This window comes from Aethalodelphis obliquidens, unplaced genomic scaffold (genome assembly GCF_003676395.1).
Source record: "Aethalodelphis obliquidens isolate GAN/ISIS:26980383/991018 unplaced genomic scaffold, ASM367639v1 scaffold82, whole genome shotgun sequence".
NCBI lineage: Eukaryota > Metazoa > Chordata > Mammalia > Artiodactyla > Delphinidae > Aethalodelphis > Aethalodelphis obliquidens.
The window spans coordinates 4,118,791-4,134,292 of NW_020838026.1; the positions used below are offsets into that span (position 1 = coordinate 4,118,791).

Consider the following 15,502-nt stretch of genomic DNA (forward strand, 5'->3'; position numbering starts at 1 on the left):
ACAAGCCCACCACAGGGGACGTGTGGGATTTTAGGTGGTTCCCAGACCTAGCAAAAAATTCCCTTTTCAATTTTTTTTTTCAACCTTTCCAAGTAAGTCTAGGAGAAAGTTGCACTCTGGTGCTCTGTTGCTCTGGCACTTATAACTCCTTGAAGGAAAAGAAAGCATCCCTGAAACTGTGCAGGCCACAGTATCCAGCTGGAATGTATTAACACTGCTTTGATCCAATATCTTTTTCTAGTTACCTTGTTCTAATGGTAACTGATACTAGCTTTCTACTTACAGTATTGATATAAAGTTTCTTTCTTCAAAATAAAAAAATTTAAAAAGCTAGTTCATGGCAAAGAAAAAGCAGCAGAACATAATGTTTACAGGAAGCACTCCCCGGCAGAGTCTGGAACAGATAAGTACGCAGAGGATAATTCCATTATCATGGACAGAGGGAGGGGACTAGCTCCGCCCCAAAGGCAGGCCTGCCTACACTCTCACACCTCACCTGTCCTAACTCGGTTATTAGCTCAACAACCTGGGGAGGTGGCGTCCCTCTGCTTCAGCCGCGAACCCCAAGTCAGCTGATGCCTGACAGCACGAACACAAGGGAGCCCGAGGTTTACCCTGTCCATCCGGTTTCGGTGCCGGATTTCCAGCTGCTCCTTGGCCTTCTGGAAGCGCGCGTGCTCGTTGTCATCTGCTGAGGTCTCGAAATACACGTCGACATCATTGGTCGGCAGTGGAGTTGGGGGAACTGAAACAAAGGGACCAGAGGGGTCTCTCCAGGGGCCAGCCCCACGCTGAAGTCGCACGATGCTCAGGGAGCAAAGCCTGGCTGGGACTGCAGACGGGACCGGCGTGTCCAGCCAGCACCGCGCTCAAGGGCAGGGTGCGCCCGTCTGCTGGGACTCCACTCCATCTTCCTTACCCAGTATCCAGCCACCAGGCCTGTCCGCACTCCCCCCCACCACCCCGTGCTTCAGGACCAGTGAGGCATCTATTTAGGACTTCAGGGGCAGAAAAGGAAACCACTGCTATACCTTCCCACAGTTCTTGAAACCTTAAAACCTAAACAAGAACTACCCTATTGAGAGCATCTGACCAGAGACAGGGCTGAAGTCAGACGTGCAAAGGCACTGCAGGGCTCAGGTCTCCTCTTTTTCTCTGGCTATTTTTAGGTCACAACTCACTTGGGGCAACTGATTCAACTGAATGTTCTCTGCACAAAGACTGGGCAGAGAAAGTCCAAATGCTCCAGCTCCAGCTGCTTAGTTTTCAGTTCCACTGGAGGTCTTTCAGCCCCAGCCCCACAGCAGGGGCAATGTATTGGACAAGGGCTTACCACGAGTGTGAAGATGCTTTGGGCTTTTCTATCCATGGCACTCACTGGCCCCACCAGGCCACCACCCAGGGAACAAACCCATTAGAACAAACACTCCGCACTAGTCTAAGTTCCTGAGTTCCTACCAGCCCCAGGCAGACGTGCATCTGCACAAAGGAGCTTATCCTAACCCAGGAAGGGTTGAGATGACAGGTTTACCTCTTAAGAAATACCTGTGGAAACTCTCATTACCCCAACTCACTGGGGATTTCCCAGGCCAAGGAGGAATGTCAGGCAACCTGCTTACACAACTTGCTCCATCGGGACACACTTGAGAGCCACTTGGAGAGCAAAGGCCAAGTTCAACGAATTTTAATTCAAAAACAAATTCTCCCAGTTTCCAGAACTGCGTAATTTTAACACAACATGAGACCAGCTGTGTAACCGATGAGTGTGACCACAAGTAAGTCAGCCACTCCGCAGTCCTTAAGTCGGGGTGTCTTCATTCACCCTCTTTTACTGTGTTTTAACCCTAGAAGCTATGGCTTACGTCTTGTCAAGAACATCTGCCTCCTACGTTAATTTAAACAGGATCTCAACAGCCGATTTCCAGACTGTAACTAAATCAGAACATATACAGCTAGCTTCAGAAACCACATTCCCCACAATACTCAAAAGCTCAGCCAGGAGAATTTCGAAGCACTGAAGTCCACCGGTGCCAACAAACACGTCGCCATTGGCGGCGCGTGTCCGCAGCTTAAAGGCTTACGTGTTGGAGACAGAGCCTTTGGTTCATATCCCCGGGCCGGAGCAAGCGCAAGCTGCCTCCGCCCCACCCCACCCCACCCCCGCCCCACGCCGGAAAGAGAGGGCAAAGGGCAGCAGGTTTGGAGGTTTGGTTCTGAAGACACGATGGGATGGGCTTGAACCTAGAACCACATCCCTCTGTCTGTGTGCAAGCGACCAGCTCAGGAAGCCGGAAGTGCGCAGGCCTCAGTCCCCTTCAAGGAGGGAAGCAAACTTGCCCACAGGAGCAGTGATGCTTCTAGGCTCCGAAGCCCTCCAGCCGGGCCCCAAGCACATGGCCTGTCGGGAAGCATGACCTTGCAGGCTTCGCAACTGTTCACGCTCCAGCCATCTGCCAGTCCCCAGTGTCTTACGACACCGTCCACCTGATCCTCCTCTGGGTAAAGACTGCACCTCCATATGCAGCGAGACCTTTAACGACCCAGATTCCTCAGGCTTTGACCCCAATCAGTGTTTTGTTGCCCCTTAGTTTAAGAAGTTTTACAAAGCAGGAAGTATCACAATAATTTGTCTCCATCTTTCCTAAATAAAAAAGTTTCTGCCACCAACGTTCCCTAAGGGCTCATTTGTCTTCTCATCTTTTCAATCATTTCAAATAAAAAGTTCACCAAGCAGCAGCTGGAGTGGAAGCACTAAAAGTAACCATATCATATTAAGATTTAAATAATCTTTTGGTTGGGGAAGGAAAGAGGGAACAAGATGGCATATGAACAAAAAACCGTCAGAAGCTACAGCCACAAATCTTTAGGGCAAATACCAGGAATGGCAGCACAGCTCATTACTCTAGAATCAGAATGAAGAAGGGTCTGCCTAGCCAGAGGGTTTTCCTACACACGGGTCAGAAGTGCTCCAGACGAGAAAGAGGGTCTTAAACAGGAAAAGGGAACCTACCGACAGCGAAGTAAACCTGACTCAGCTGAACGCTGAATTTCTTTGTGACCAAAGAACGCATAAACTAAAACTCCTAAAGCTAGCCCTGATCCAGCGCTGCCAGAATACTGGGGAAACGGAGTCACCACCATTGGCTGCAGAGCACGCTCCCTGGAGTGCATACAGCAAGATGTTCCAATGTTCTCGGCTCCCTCAAGTGTCCTTGTTGTCACTTCTTTGGAGAGCGGGTGACCCCCTTAGCTAGTGTGCATCATGGGGGGTCGGCACAGGGCCGCTCAAGACAAGAGTGAGAGAGAAAAGCCTGGACACAAGATGTGCAGAACTCACGACCCGTCCGCTAGTCCTTCGTGCGTTTCAGCCTCGGACAGAGGAGGGCAGGGCCGCCTTCCCAACCCAACCAACACGGAGGCTCCGGATGAGAAAGGGCAGGCCCCTGGCTCCCCTCTGTGGCAGGGAGGGAGCGCCACCTCCTCCGCCATCACTGCTGCCATTATCACCGCTGTCACCACCTCCATCACCAACATCACCTCCACCATCACCATCATCACCTCTACCACCATCACCTCCTCCACCACCTCCACCATCACCATCATCACCTCCTCCACCACCATCACCTCCATCACCATCACCTCCTCCACCACCTCCACCATCACCTCCTCCACCACCTCCACCATCACCATCACCTCCACCACCACCTCCACCATCACCATCACCTCCACCATCACCATCACCTCCTCCACCATCATCACCTCCACCACCACCATCACCATCACCTCCACCACCTCCACCATCACCTCCTCCACCATCACCACCACCACCACCTCCACCTCCACGGGCCCACGGCGAGCACAGGACACGGAAAACTGAGCTGACAACTGCCGACAGGAAAGCAAAGCTAGATCTAGAAAGCACAGAGAGAAGAGCAGACGACCAACAGCGAACACCGAGTGCGCAGGGAGCACCACACAGACGCGGTCACGAGGACACCAGGGGACAGAACGCTGGACGGGATGGAGCTGCACAGCCAGGGCGGCGGGACTTACTCATCACTTTACACACAGCCATACAATACTCCTCAGACTCAAAATTGTTCCTGTTGCCGCCGCAGCCGCCATATATAAAGCGCACGCACTTCCCCTTGGAGAGGTCGAAGTACCACCGGGGCATCACGGCCCGGCAGGGCCCCGTCAGCGCCTCCTGGGAGCAGACAGCTGTGTGGAAACGGTCAGAATGTCAGCAGGGGCCGGGCAGCAGCTCCAGGGGTTCACAGAGCTACAGACCAGCAAGGGGAGAAGGACCAGGCGACGCTTAACATCAGCGAAGGCCAAGATGGGGCAGCACCTGGCGCCCAGGCCAACGAAGTTGCCAACTCCTGCAGCCAACCCTGAGGATGTGGTCGTTTTCCTTCCTGATGCAAGAGAGACCCTTAGGCCCTGAGAGTATGGACTGGTGCGTTCTGCACTGTCTAGAGTCTAGAGCGGGGCAGGGCTGACATGGAGGAGCCTCACGTTTCTGATCTGTGAAGTGGGGACAGCTGCCTGGTTTGGCCGTCTTGGGGGTGTCAAGGGCAGAAGGAGAGAGTGCAGGTGCAGAGGCTGTTTCCGTGGCGGTAACCATCGTAAACGCTACTTAGGCCCCTGGAAAGGACGAGTGTACGTTTTATGTTCTCCAGGGTGAATCACAAACTTCTGGACTCATTAAGTCATCTGCTCCTGGTTGAATCCTGAATAATTCTTCAGATCTTAATTGGTTTCGAATATACTATCAGCAGGAGGCTGCACATAAAATGGTCTAGAACTGTCGCAACTTTTTTTTTTTTTTTAATGGTGAAATGAAAACACTGCTGGCCCTGATCCCTTACCCGGTAGGTCATTAAATTCCACCCTCCCAGCTGCAAACCTCTTTCTAATGGACAAACAGGGCAGCCTACAGATGGGAACACACTCAGGAAGGGAACCAAGGAAGTGACTTCCACTCCAAAAGGTTGGGGCTTCAGCAGTTACTGAGGAAGGGGAGCCCCCTCAGGAGAGAACATTTCCCTCTGGATGTGGAAGAATCCTGCCCGAGGGCAGACCACGTGGTCTCTCTGACTCTCTAGTTAAGTCCTTACAATGCGAAGCTTAGTTTCCTGATTAAAATCTGTCAACCGCCAGACCTGCAGTGCCCAGAGCTGACCTCACCTTCGGGGCACGAAGCCACCCTCCTGACTTACCTGTGAGGAAAGCAGTCTCTAGGCACATTAGAGAATATTAACAAATTCTAAGTAAATAACCGCCAGGTGGACTTTACAGCCGCGGCTCTCCGTGGGGTTACCTCTGACGCCGTAAGAGATCTCCTTCTCTGCAGCGGTCCCATGGCGGCTGGACTGAGTCGGGCTCTCCTCGTGGCGGCCGTCTCCCTTGAAGGCGTCGTAGTAGTAATTGCGATCTTCCACCACTTCCTCCTCACCCTCGTCCACAGCTGCTTCTGTGAAGTCTTCCAAATCTGCTTCGGTAGGAAATTCACTAGAGGTCACAATAAAAAAGGAAGGTTAATACCAGTTGCTATGCACAGAGAGCAACAATGAGTCCCTTCCCTGTTCTGAAACACAAAGACACAGGCAGGAAATAAGCTCAGCCCATGGTGAGCCGTGCCGCTAAAGCCCTCAGCCCGGCCGCCTCAGCGGAAGGGGACCGCCAGGCAGCAGGGGCTGGGCTAACCTGCAGAAAGGCATGTGGCCGGGGTGACACGCTGCTGAAGGCCACTGGCGTGCCTGGGCTCAGCCACGGCCTAAGTGAAACGTGCTGGCCCAGCTCTGGCAGGAACGGGCAATGCCCGCTTCGCCCGGAAGCCAGGGACCAGCAGCCACGGCCACATCTGCAGGCTCCGGGCAGGAGGCTACCTTTTATAAATATCGTAGTCTTCCTCTTCATCGTCCTCTTCATCATCCTCTTCATCGTCCTCTTCATCGTCCTCCTCCTCTTCTTTTGACACAGCAGATTCAACAACCTTTGTCTGAGGGCAGCACACGTACTCGGTGCCGTGGAACTGGTCCACCCCACAGGGGAGCAGCATGCCATAGCTGTACAAGGTCATTCCCTGAGTCAGGCAGGCCTGAGGGAAACCCACACACCAACATCAGAACACAGCACGTGTGGCCAAAGACCCCCGATCCCCAGCTTTACCCAGAAGAAACCTTTACCGAATCACAACGTGAGCCTTTCTCACGGACACATACATTTTTGGCCAAAAAGTTGCCACCCTACTATTTTAAGATTTACAAATTTTGCTTAATTTGCAAGGGGGAAACATCATCTGGGCTAAAACCAATGAAAGCCCAAAGTTGGAATAAAATTAAGGAAAGGGGGTTTCTTCTAGTAATTATCGACGTGGGTGAATGGTGGTCAATGGTAACATACCTTCCTAATGGGTGAGGAATTCAGAATTACTTCAGAACTAGACAAAAGAAAGGCAACTGGCTGGAAAACCAACTTAACTCAGAGCACAAGCTAAGAAAGGGTCATTCTCCCCACGGGAAGAATGAAATGATATCTAAACCTGACAGCATGCATGTCCAGACACAGATGTCCTATAACTGGCTATTTCCACACACGCCTTAGGGTTTGGGTGGCCTTGCTGGGGGCCCTGCCGACAGAATCCTTACTTAACCATCTTTTTCCTGTCCCTGACTTCAGGGGCTGAACTGTTAATACTGTACTTCCTTACAAAAATATCTGTTCTTCTCCCAAATAGTTTTAATTTAAAAGATACAAGTAATTGTAAACTTTGATGAGATAAAGGGAAAGAAAATTAATTTAAAATTATGGTAAGGGGCTTCCCTGGTGGCGCAGTGGTTGGGAGTCCGCCTGCCAATGCAGGGGACACGGGTTCGTGCCCCGGTCCGGGAGGATCCCACATGCTGTGGAGCGGCTGGGCCCGTGAGCCATGGCCGCTGGGCCTGCGCGCCCGGAGCCTGTGCTCTGCAACGGGAGAGGCCACAGCAGTGAGGCCCGCGTACCGCAAAAAAAAAAAAATTATGGTAAGGTGTCGAGAAAAAATACTACTTTCCTAAAAAACAACGCCCGACTTTTCCCACCCACTCCTTTACCTCTTTAACCACAGTGTGCCAGTGCTGATGATTCTCGCACACTTCCATCCGCTCCTTGTGGAAAAACTGGCACTTTTCTGGAACTAGCAGAACGTCACTTACAAACTCGCCCACTGGAAAAGAGAAGCTTTGTCAGAAGCAATTAGATTAAATACACTGTATGGTCCTTTTTAAAAGGAAGCTGTAAAGGCCATTATTTGAACATTTAGGACAATTGTCCCATGTGTGATCGCTGTATCACAGTCATACAGGAGAATGCCCTCGCTCTTAAGAAAGAAAAGCTGAAAACTACTTGGAGGTGAACTCTCTTAACGTCCCAACTCACTGTCAGATGGCCTAACAGTGAAAAGTAAGTAAGACACACACAACACACACAGTGAGATGGATAAGGCAAAACTGGGAAACCCAGGTAACAGGTATAGAGTACTGTATAGACTACTGCATTTTTTATAGGTCTGAAACCTTTCAAAAATAAAAAGCTGGGGGAAAAATACACATAGCTGCTTAGAAAATAGAGTCCTTATCTCTTAGAAATACATGCTGAAGTATTTACAGGAAAATAAAAACGGTATCTGTGACTTGTTTCCAAATAACGAGGGGCAGGTCGGATTGGCCACAGACAAGGTGAGTGGTTCATGAACGTTACATAGCACATGAGGGCTAATGCGATAATCTTCTCTGTGTTTGGATATGTTTGTAACTTCCACAATAAAAAGCTAAAAACGTAATCACTGGCTCATCACCCAGAGAACCTGGTTCAGTAGGTCTAATTTGGGACTCAGTGATCTGCACTGAACAAGCATCCCAGGCACTTCTGATGCATCACCAACGTGCTCTACCGAGTGCAAGAAAACCAAGGTGGTACTTAGCTCAGGAGAGATGCAATAGGTAGGGGAGGGAAAAGGAAACAGGCAGGCTAACCTCTGAGGTTTAAAAAAAAAAAAAAGGAAAAGGAAAGTCTAATAAGAAAGTAATCTGGCCTAAGAAAGGTCTTAGGGGGAATTCCCTGGCAGTCCAGTGGTTAGGACTCGGCGCTCTCACTGCTGGGGCCTGGGTTCAATCCCTGGTCGGGGAACTAAGATCCCCCAAGCCAAGTGGCACAGCGGAAAAAAAAAAGAAAAAAAAAAGGTCTTAAGACTTGAACTAGCGGCAAGTCTATATGCAGACCCGCTCCCCAGCCTCATTGCAGCTCAGGCCTCGGTCTCTGGGCCTGAGAAGTCTGTCCTTCCGCTGCCCATGCGGAGGCAAAGGGCAGCCCCTGATCTGCTGTGAGGGGGAGATGTGCTCCCGCCATCACAGGCAGCCACTGCACATCAAAACAGCCTTCCGCGGGGCAGTGAGGTTTCACTCTGCCATTAGCACGGGGACTTCGGGGACTAGATAGCTCAATTTGACACTAATGCAGGAGCACAATGGTTAGTTAGACACGGTGCTGCCCTCGAGGGCCCCAAAGGGAGATAGAAACAAGCTTTACCCATCAACCAGCCTTAAAATCGAAGCTTAAAAAGCAAAGCCCAGGGGTAAACTAGGATTCGCCTCCATCAGGAGAAGCACCCCGATACTCAGTCTAAGTGCAAATCACTGAAATTCTGGCATCCAACCACCAGCTCACACTGTGGGTGGTGACTGTATGGACTAAGCAATCTTTATATATATATATATTTTTTCTTTTTGTTTTGTCCACACCTCCTGGCTTAAGGGATCTCAGTTCCCCAACCAGGGATTGAACCCGGGCCTCGGCAGTGAAAGCCCATAATCCTAACCACTAGGCCACCAGGGAACTCCCTATGTTTGTTAATTTATGACAAAAAAGCAACAAAAAGTACACTTCAGAGGCGGTGTGTACAGGGCTAAATGCCAGTGTTTAATCTCAGCACCACTGCTACTAGCAGAGAGGTCTTGGGCGAGTTACTCAAACTTTCTGTGCCTCAGTTTCTTTATCTTGCTGCTGTGAGGCCAGATGTAATATGTACAACACGGCAAAAGCTTAGAGCAGAATCTGGTACATAGTAAACACTAAGAATTATTTAAGTATTAGCTCTAATTACTGATGTTAATGCTGTTAGTTTCAAGTCCCAAGTAACTAGTTTTATACAAAGCAAACTATACAACCACGGTTATCAAGAAATCTACAGTTAGGCAACAGTTCATATCCTTTAATTTGTAAAACCTCAATTTTATATGTACAACTGCAACATCAGAGAAAAAGTTTAGACGGCAATTTCACTACTATATATATTCTATAGAAACAATAACCAAACTGGGTTTTAAAAATATAGTGGAGTACGACATATCGTTTCATCTTAGTTAAAAATGCATTAACTAATCTGCTTATATTACACCTTAGATAAACCCCAAAATGATATAAAGTAAAAAAAGCAAGTTATAAAAGGTCAAGTGCAGTATGACACCATTAATGTCAGTTTTAAAACACAAAAACAAATTGTTTATAGACACATTCGTATGCAGCAAAAGTATAAAAACAGGCATGGGAATGATACACCCTGACAGTGGGGTAGCAGTGATCTCCAAGGGTAGGGAGGGAGAGAGGGAAGGGATGTAAGGATGGGACTCTGGGACATTTAATCCCTTAATTAAAAAATAAGATGGAGATTAAGCAAATATGGCAAGCCCGCACGCAGCAGCAACAAAGACCCAACGCAGCCCCCCAAAAAAGCAAATATGGCAAAATGGGGAAGAGCTTAAATCAGGACAGTGAGTACATGAGTGACTATCATATTATGTTTTATTTTTTCAGTATGCTTGAAATATCTCAAAATGAAATTAAGTTTAAAATTTTAAAAATTTTAATGCAAGAAATTTAATAATTAACTCCATGCTAAACTGTAAGATTAAACGCCATCAATCTTCTGCTATGGAATCATGATTAAATTGATCTGACCTCTGAAAACCAGAAAAGAACTAACACCACTGATTTAAAACAGAATAGCACTCCTTGATTCAACAATTCCAATTCTAAAACCGTACTCTTAGGAAGTAATTAAGAAAGTGAACAAAGATATTCATTACAGAATTGTTAATATCAAAAAACCGGAACCGGGGCTTCCATAGTGGTGCAGTGGTTAAGAATCCGTCTGCCAATGCAGGGGACATGGCTTCAAGCCCTGGTCCGGGAAGATCCCACATGCCGCAGAGCAACTAAGCCCGTGCGCTACAACTACTGAGGTCTGCGCTCTAGAGCCCGTGAACCACAACTACTGAAGCCTGTGCGTCTAGAGCCCATGCTCTGCAACAAGAGAAGCCACCACAATGAGAAGCCCGCTCGCCACAACTAGAGAAAGGATGCTTGCAGCAACGAAGACTCAACACAGCCAAAAATAAAATAAATAAATTTATTTTTTTAAAAAAACCAAAAACGGAACCAACCTAAATGTTCCTCAATAGGGAATTAGTTAAATAATGGAATACCATGGGGTTATAAGAAACATGGTTAAATATCTGTATATAACATGGAAACATTTCCATTTCCATGATTGTTTAACAATTTTAACAATCATTAAACAAATAAGCAAAGGAATAAACACACCCGATATCCCTAACCTCTCCGTAAGCCTGGTTAACTCCTTAAGGCTAAATCTGTTTAAAAAGACAGACTCAAAAGATGTATGCAGCCCTAAGAGTGGTACATAATAGATGTTCAATAAATGTCAACTTTTTAAAAAAGCACTAAACAGGAAAGCATATTGAGCATGATCCAATTTAGGAAAAAAAAAAAAGCATTTAAAAGCACACACATTTCCATGCGTATCCAAAGAAAAAAAGTCTTGTCTATACACCAAAATGTTAATATGGTTAATGGAGTGCAGAAACTGGAAAGGATTGTTTTTGCTTTCCTTTTTCCCAATTTGTTTTATTTAAAACAAAAACAAAAACTTTTTAAACATGTAAATTAAAAGAGGAACACATTTCAATCCCAGCATCAGTTCTGCCATTTCACTGCTACTTTTTGCCTTTGATACAAATAATTATCAGAAACTTCTAGGAAAAAGACTGACCTACGCAAATCAGTATTACTCTGTTTTACAGAAAAACACTGAAGATGGTTTGGTCTCACTTTAAAAGTTTATCTAAGATTGTAACAATTCTCAATTTAACCCCCTGGAGTACAATAGACAGTGCCCACAATTCCCTAAGTCACTGGAAACCTATATTGTTTTTGCTATTCAAGGCAATAAGTTGGTCAATGAACACGGCAATTTAGCAAAATCTGAACGATAGGCTTTCATTTAAGCTGCATTTATGATTTATCTTCAGTCTCCACTCATTCCCTGTGATACTGTTTTTCTTTCCTACCACCTCCCACCAGCAGGGTCATGGCAGCCATCAGGTCTTAGAGCTTTTTCAGAGTTGATAAAATTCCTTTCAAAGTTAACAACGGCTGCTCACCCACTTGGGGAAGCCCCTCGATACCAACACTCATATGTATAAATAAACCTACTGCAAAAGTACTCTGCGGTTGGGACTTCCGTGGCGGTCCAGTGGTTAGGACTCTGTGCTCTCACTGCCGAGGGCCCAGGTTCCATCCATGGTCGGGGAAATAAAATCCCACAAGCCACACAGTGCAGCCAAAAAAAAAAGTACTCTCTGGTTGCAAACAGGAAGACCATGTCATTTACGGGGCCCTTGGAAGCTGTAAGCAGCGGGGCGAAAGCCTGCTGTAACGAGAGAAAACCAAGAAAATTAACCTGACCACCCAACGTGAGTTTTTGCGAGGTCTGGTAGCCACCCTTAGCAGATGTCTTGGAGGTAAATAGGGCTCTGAGAAGTTAAAGAGCCTGAACGATCGTCACGAACAGAAACATACACCTTGCACAAGGGCCCACAGTGGGAACAGGGTGAACTGCTGACGGGCTGTCAGGAATTCAAAGGCAGAAGACGACTTGCGGACAGACACCTGCAGTGGAAAAGTAAGCTCCAAGCTCACTCCGGGCCCCACCTCAAAGCTTCTGAGAACAAGACCATTCCTGGCAGTCTTCACCACAGTAATATTCCCATCCAAATCTCCTTCCAGAAATTAGCAACAACAGAAACAGTCATGGGCTCACAAAGCTCTCTTCTTTTGATGCAGGAGCCAGTCTATATATAAATGTCAGAGATGACTAACTCCTTCCCCCCAAATACCAGCAGCTTTGCTTCTTCACAGTTCACCAACTCTATCCCACTCAGATCATCCTAATTATTTAGATAAAATCTTATGGATAAACAGGCAATTCATAATAACGTAAGATGTAAGATTCATTTTGAGAGGCAAGGTTGAAGTATGACTTCTCACCAAATATACTGAATATTAGTGAAAAGAGTCACACTGGTGGGTGGTCAAGCATGCTCTCAAAATAGGGCAGAACTGAGTGACAGGTGCACAGATGTCTACAGACAGCGAGACACCAGGCCTGATGCCAACACTACCCGTTACCTAAATTCATTTTCAAAGAGCCTTCAAGAGTGGTAATCAAGACACGTCCTTCCCCTAAAGCTAGCAAAACAATGGCAAACCAAAACAGTGTCTGAGAACATCCATAACGCCCCTGAACAACCAAATCAATTAATACGGGTACCCAACCAATTACATAGAGCCTGTTTTCCCATCTCCTTGCCCTTTGGCCTGCCTGTGCTTTGGGTTTGCTGGGCAGTAATATCTTAAAGGGGGTTTCAGGGCTGAAGCTAATCACACTATGGCCATCTCTTTACTGCAACACGTGGTGTTCACCTTAACATGTATAAAAGGACTCACTGTGGTTATTTCTGGTGAATCAAATATATAGGATGCTTGCTTTTTACTGGATTAATTTTTAGTAGTTTGTATGTTAAAAGAATTGTGTATGGTTGTGTAACTCAGTGAATATACTATAAATCATTCAACAGTACACTTTAAAATGGGTGAATTATATAGTATGTGAAATATATCTCAACAAATCTGTTTTTAAGAAGCAGAGAGACTGATTATTTATAGGGAATACTGAGCAAATAAATAAATATACTGAGGATAATGGGATTGGAGGTATCGATATGAGCTCACTGCTTTTAATATCCACATGTATAGAAATATAGATTTATATGTGCATGAATATGTGTATATAAATGTATTTCACAGGTCTGTCTGCTGAGTGGGCCTAGAAGCAATAACATAACAGCAGTAAGCACACCTAATACCCAGATTTTGGTTCCTAAATACCATTCCCCACTAAAGAAAACCACTTCTTCTTGGAGAAATGGCTGACTCCAGGGGTGGGGCAGGGAACACAGGATAAGCCTGGAGCATCTTTTTGTACCAGAAAGTAAGGAAGCTTTCAAAGAATAATAGGGACATAGCAAAAAGACACAGGAGTCAGCATGAAGGGGGACCCACTGGACAAATCTGGACAGTGAGTCCATAATGAAATGAATAAATGAATGCAGACACCATCTTAGCCAGCTGATAAAAGTTATCACCGGTCGTGAAACAAAGTGACATCATGCAATTCCTAAGAGGATTCAGAGAGAAGAACACTTCTATGACAGTGCCCTCAAAAACACACAAATCAAAAGGATCCTAAGACAGACCCAAACTGCATTCTACAAAGTCGCTGGCCTGTACTCTAAACACCAAAGTTAAGAAAGACAAGGAGGGGGCTTCCGTGGTGGCGCAGTGGTTGAGAGTCCGCCTGCCGATGCAGGGGACACGGGTTCGTTCCCCGGTCTGGGAGGATCCCACATGCCGCAGAGCGGCTGGGCCCGTGAGCCATGGCCGCTGAGCCTGCGCGTCCGGAGCCTGTGCTCCGCAACGGGAGAGGCCACAGCAGTGAGAGGCCCGCGTACCGCAAAAAAACAAAAAACAAAAATCAAAAAACAAACAAACAAAAAATGAAAGACAAGGAAAGGCTACAGAGAGAACTAAATGCAACATTGAAACAATGACTTAGATCCTGGTGTTGTTGGAACAACAGGTGAAACGTGAACAGGGTCTGTAGATTAGATATTATATCAATGATAATTTCCTGATTCTGACAGCTGTACTATAGTTACATAGCAGAATGTCCTTGTTTATAAAAAATATACATGGAAGTATTAAGGGATAAAAGGATACCATGTCTACAACTTAAATGATTTAAAACAAAAACAAAACCTGCGGGGAAATACAAGTGGTAAGATTAATTTTACCGTATTAATCAAATGTTAACAGTTGGAAAATCTGAGGAAAGGATTTAATGGAAGCTCTTTGTACTATTTTTGCAACCATTCTGTAAACTTGAAATTATTTTAAAACTGTTATTATTTTTAATTTTTTTTTTCCCTATTTTTGGCCATGCCGCATGGCATGCGGGATCTTAGTTTCCTGACCAGGGATCGAACCCATGCCCCCTGCAATGGAAGCACGGCATGTTAGCCACCAGACCGCCAGGGAAGTCCCGTATTATTTTTAAGTTAAAAAGGCAAAAGTAACCCTGAAAGACTAGAACCAAAAGGCTTTCTAAGGAGCCTATGGTAAAAAGAAAGTGGTGCTGATAATTAACCAGTGCCTGGGGACTCTAAAGGGGTGGGGACGGGGACAGAGAGACATTACAATCTTCTGCTTCTCAAATGATTACAAGGAATTGGCAGTACTTTTTTCCTAACCTCCCTTAAACTCCAGTCACCTGGTCCCCTACTAGCTTAGGCTCAGGCAACTGTTTTATTTATTTAAAAATACCAACAGGTAGCTCTCCTTCCTGGTTAAAAAGTTGTCCAAATGGATGCTGCTGTAAACACAATAACTTCAGTAACACTGAAGACTGTATTATGCATTATTCAGTGACCACAATGCAAAGAAGGTATTGAATGGTTTATGGTCAAATTGTTTTATGCATCTAGTTAATGACAATATCATGCATCGTCTGGTTCTCTGGCACTGAAAAACTCAAACTAACATTTAGAAAAGAACATTTTCGCTGTGCACCAGCTATGGTAGTGGTGTTGTAATCAACAGACAGCATCCTAGTTCCTGGCACCGTCTTGACTGCAGGGACAGAGAAGACTAAAGCCGTGACCCTCCTCCCAAGGTGCTCAGAGTGTAGCTGGAGAAAGACACATCAACAGACCGGCATCGTGCAGGACGTCAAGACAGAAATTAGAGCAGCAGGAAAGGCTTCCTTTAAAGGAGGTGTCCCTGAGATGAGTGTGAAAAGGAGAACTCGCCAAGCAAAGTGAGTACATAAAGTCACTCCAGTGGGAGCTGGACTGCACGTGGCAGGAGCCACGAGGTGGACGTGCTGTGGTGGGAGCATGGAGCAGGGGTGGGGAGGACAGAGAAGGGGCGGGGAGGACAGAGCTGGGGAGGACGGAGCTGGGGAGGATGGAGCAGGGGCGGGGAGGACGGAGCTGGGGAGGACGGAGCTGGGGAGGATGGAGCAGGGGCGGGGAGGACGGAG

At 46.7% G+C, this 15,502-nt stretch overlaps 1 protein-coding gene across 6 annotated transcripts in view; it reads right to left on the reverse strand.

Moving 5' to 3' along the window:
* The window catches only part of APLP2 (amyloid beta precursor like protein 2), a 71,874-nt gene that overhangs the window by 16,056 nt on the left and 40,316 nt on the right, over window positions 1-15,502 (reverse strand). For 4 of the 6 annotated variants that reach the window (XM_027092903.1, XM_027092901.1, XM_027092900.1 and 1 more), the window contains exons 4-8: window positions 7,098-7,210; window positions 5,892-6,103; window positions 5,324-5,514; window positions 4,054-4,221; window positions 615-745 (exon numbers count right to left, since the gene is read on the reverse strand). In XM_027092903.1, the coding sequence (XP_026948704.1) occupies window positions 615-745; window positions 4,054-4,221; window positions 5,324-5,514; window positions 5,892-6,103; window positions 7,098-7,210 (815 nt within the window). The remainder of the gene's footprint in view (window positions 1-614; window positions 746-4,053; window positions 4,222-5,323; window positions 5,515-5,891; window positions 6,104-7,097; window positions 7,211-15,502) is intronic. The other 2 variants (XM_027092904.1, XM_027092905.1) reach the window with 1 other exon arrangement.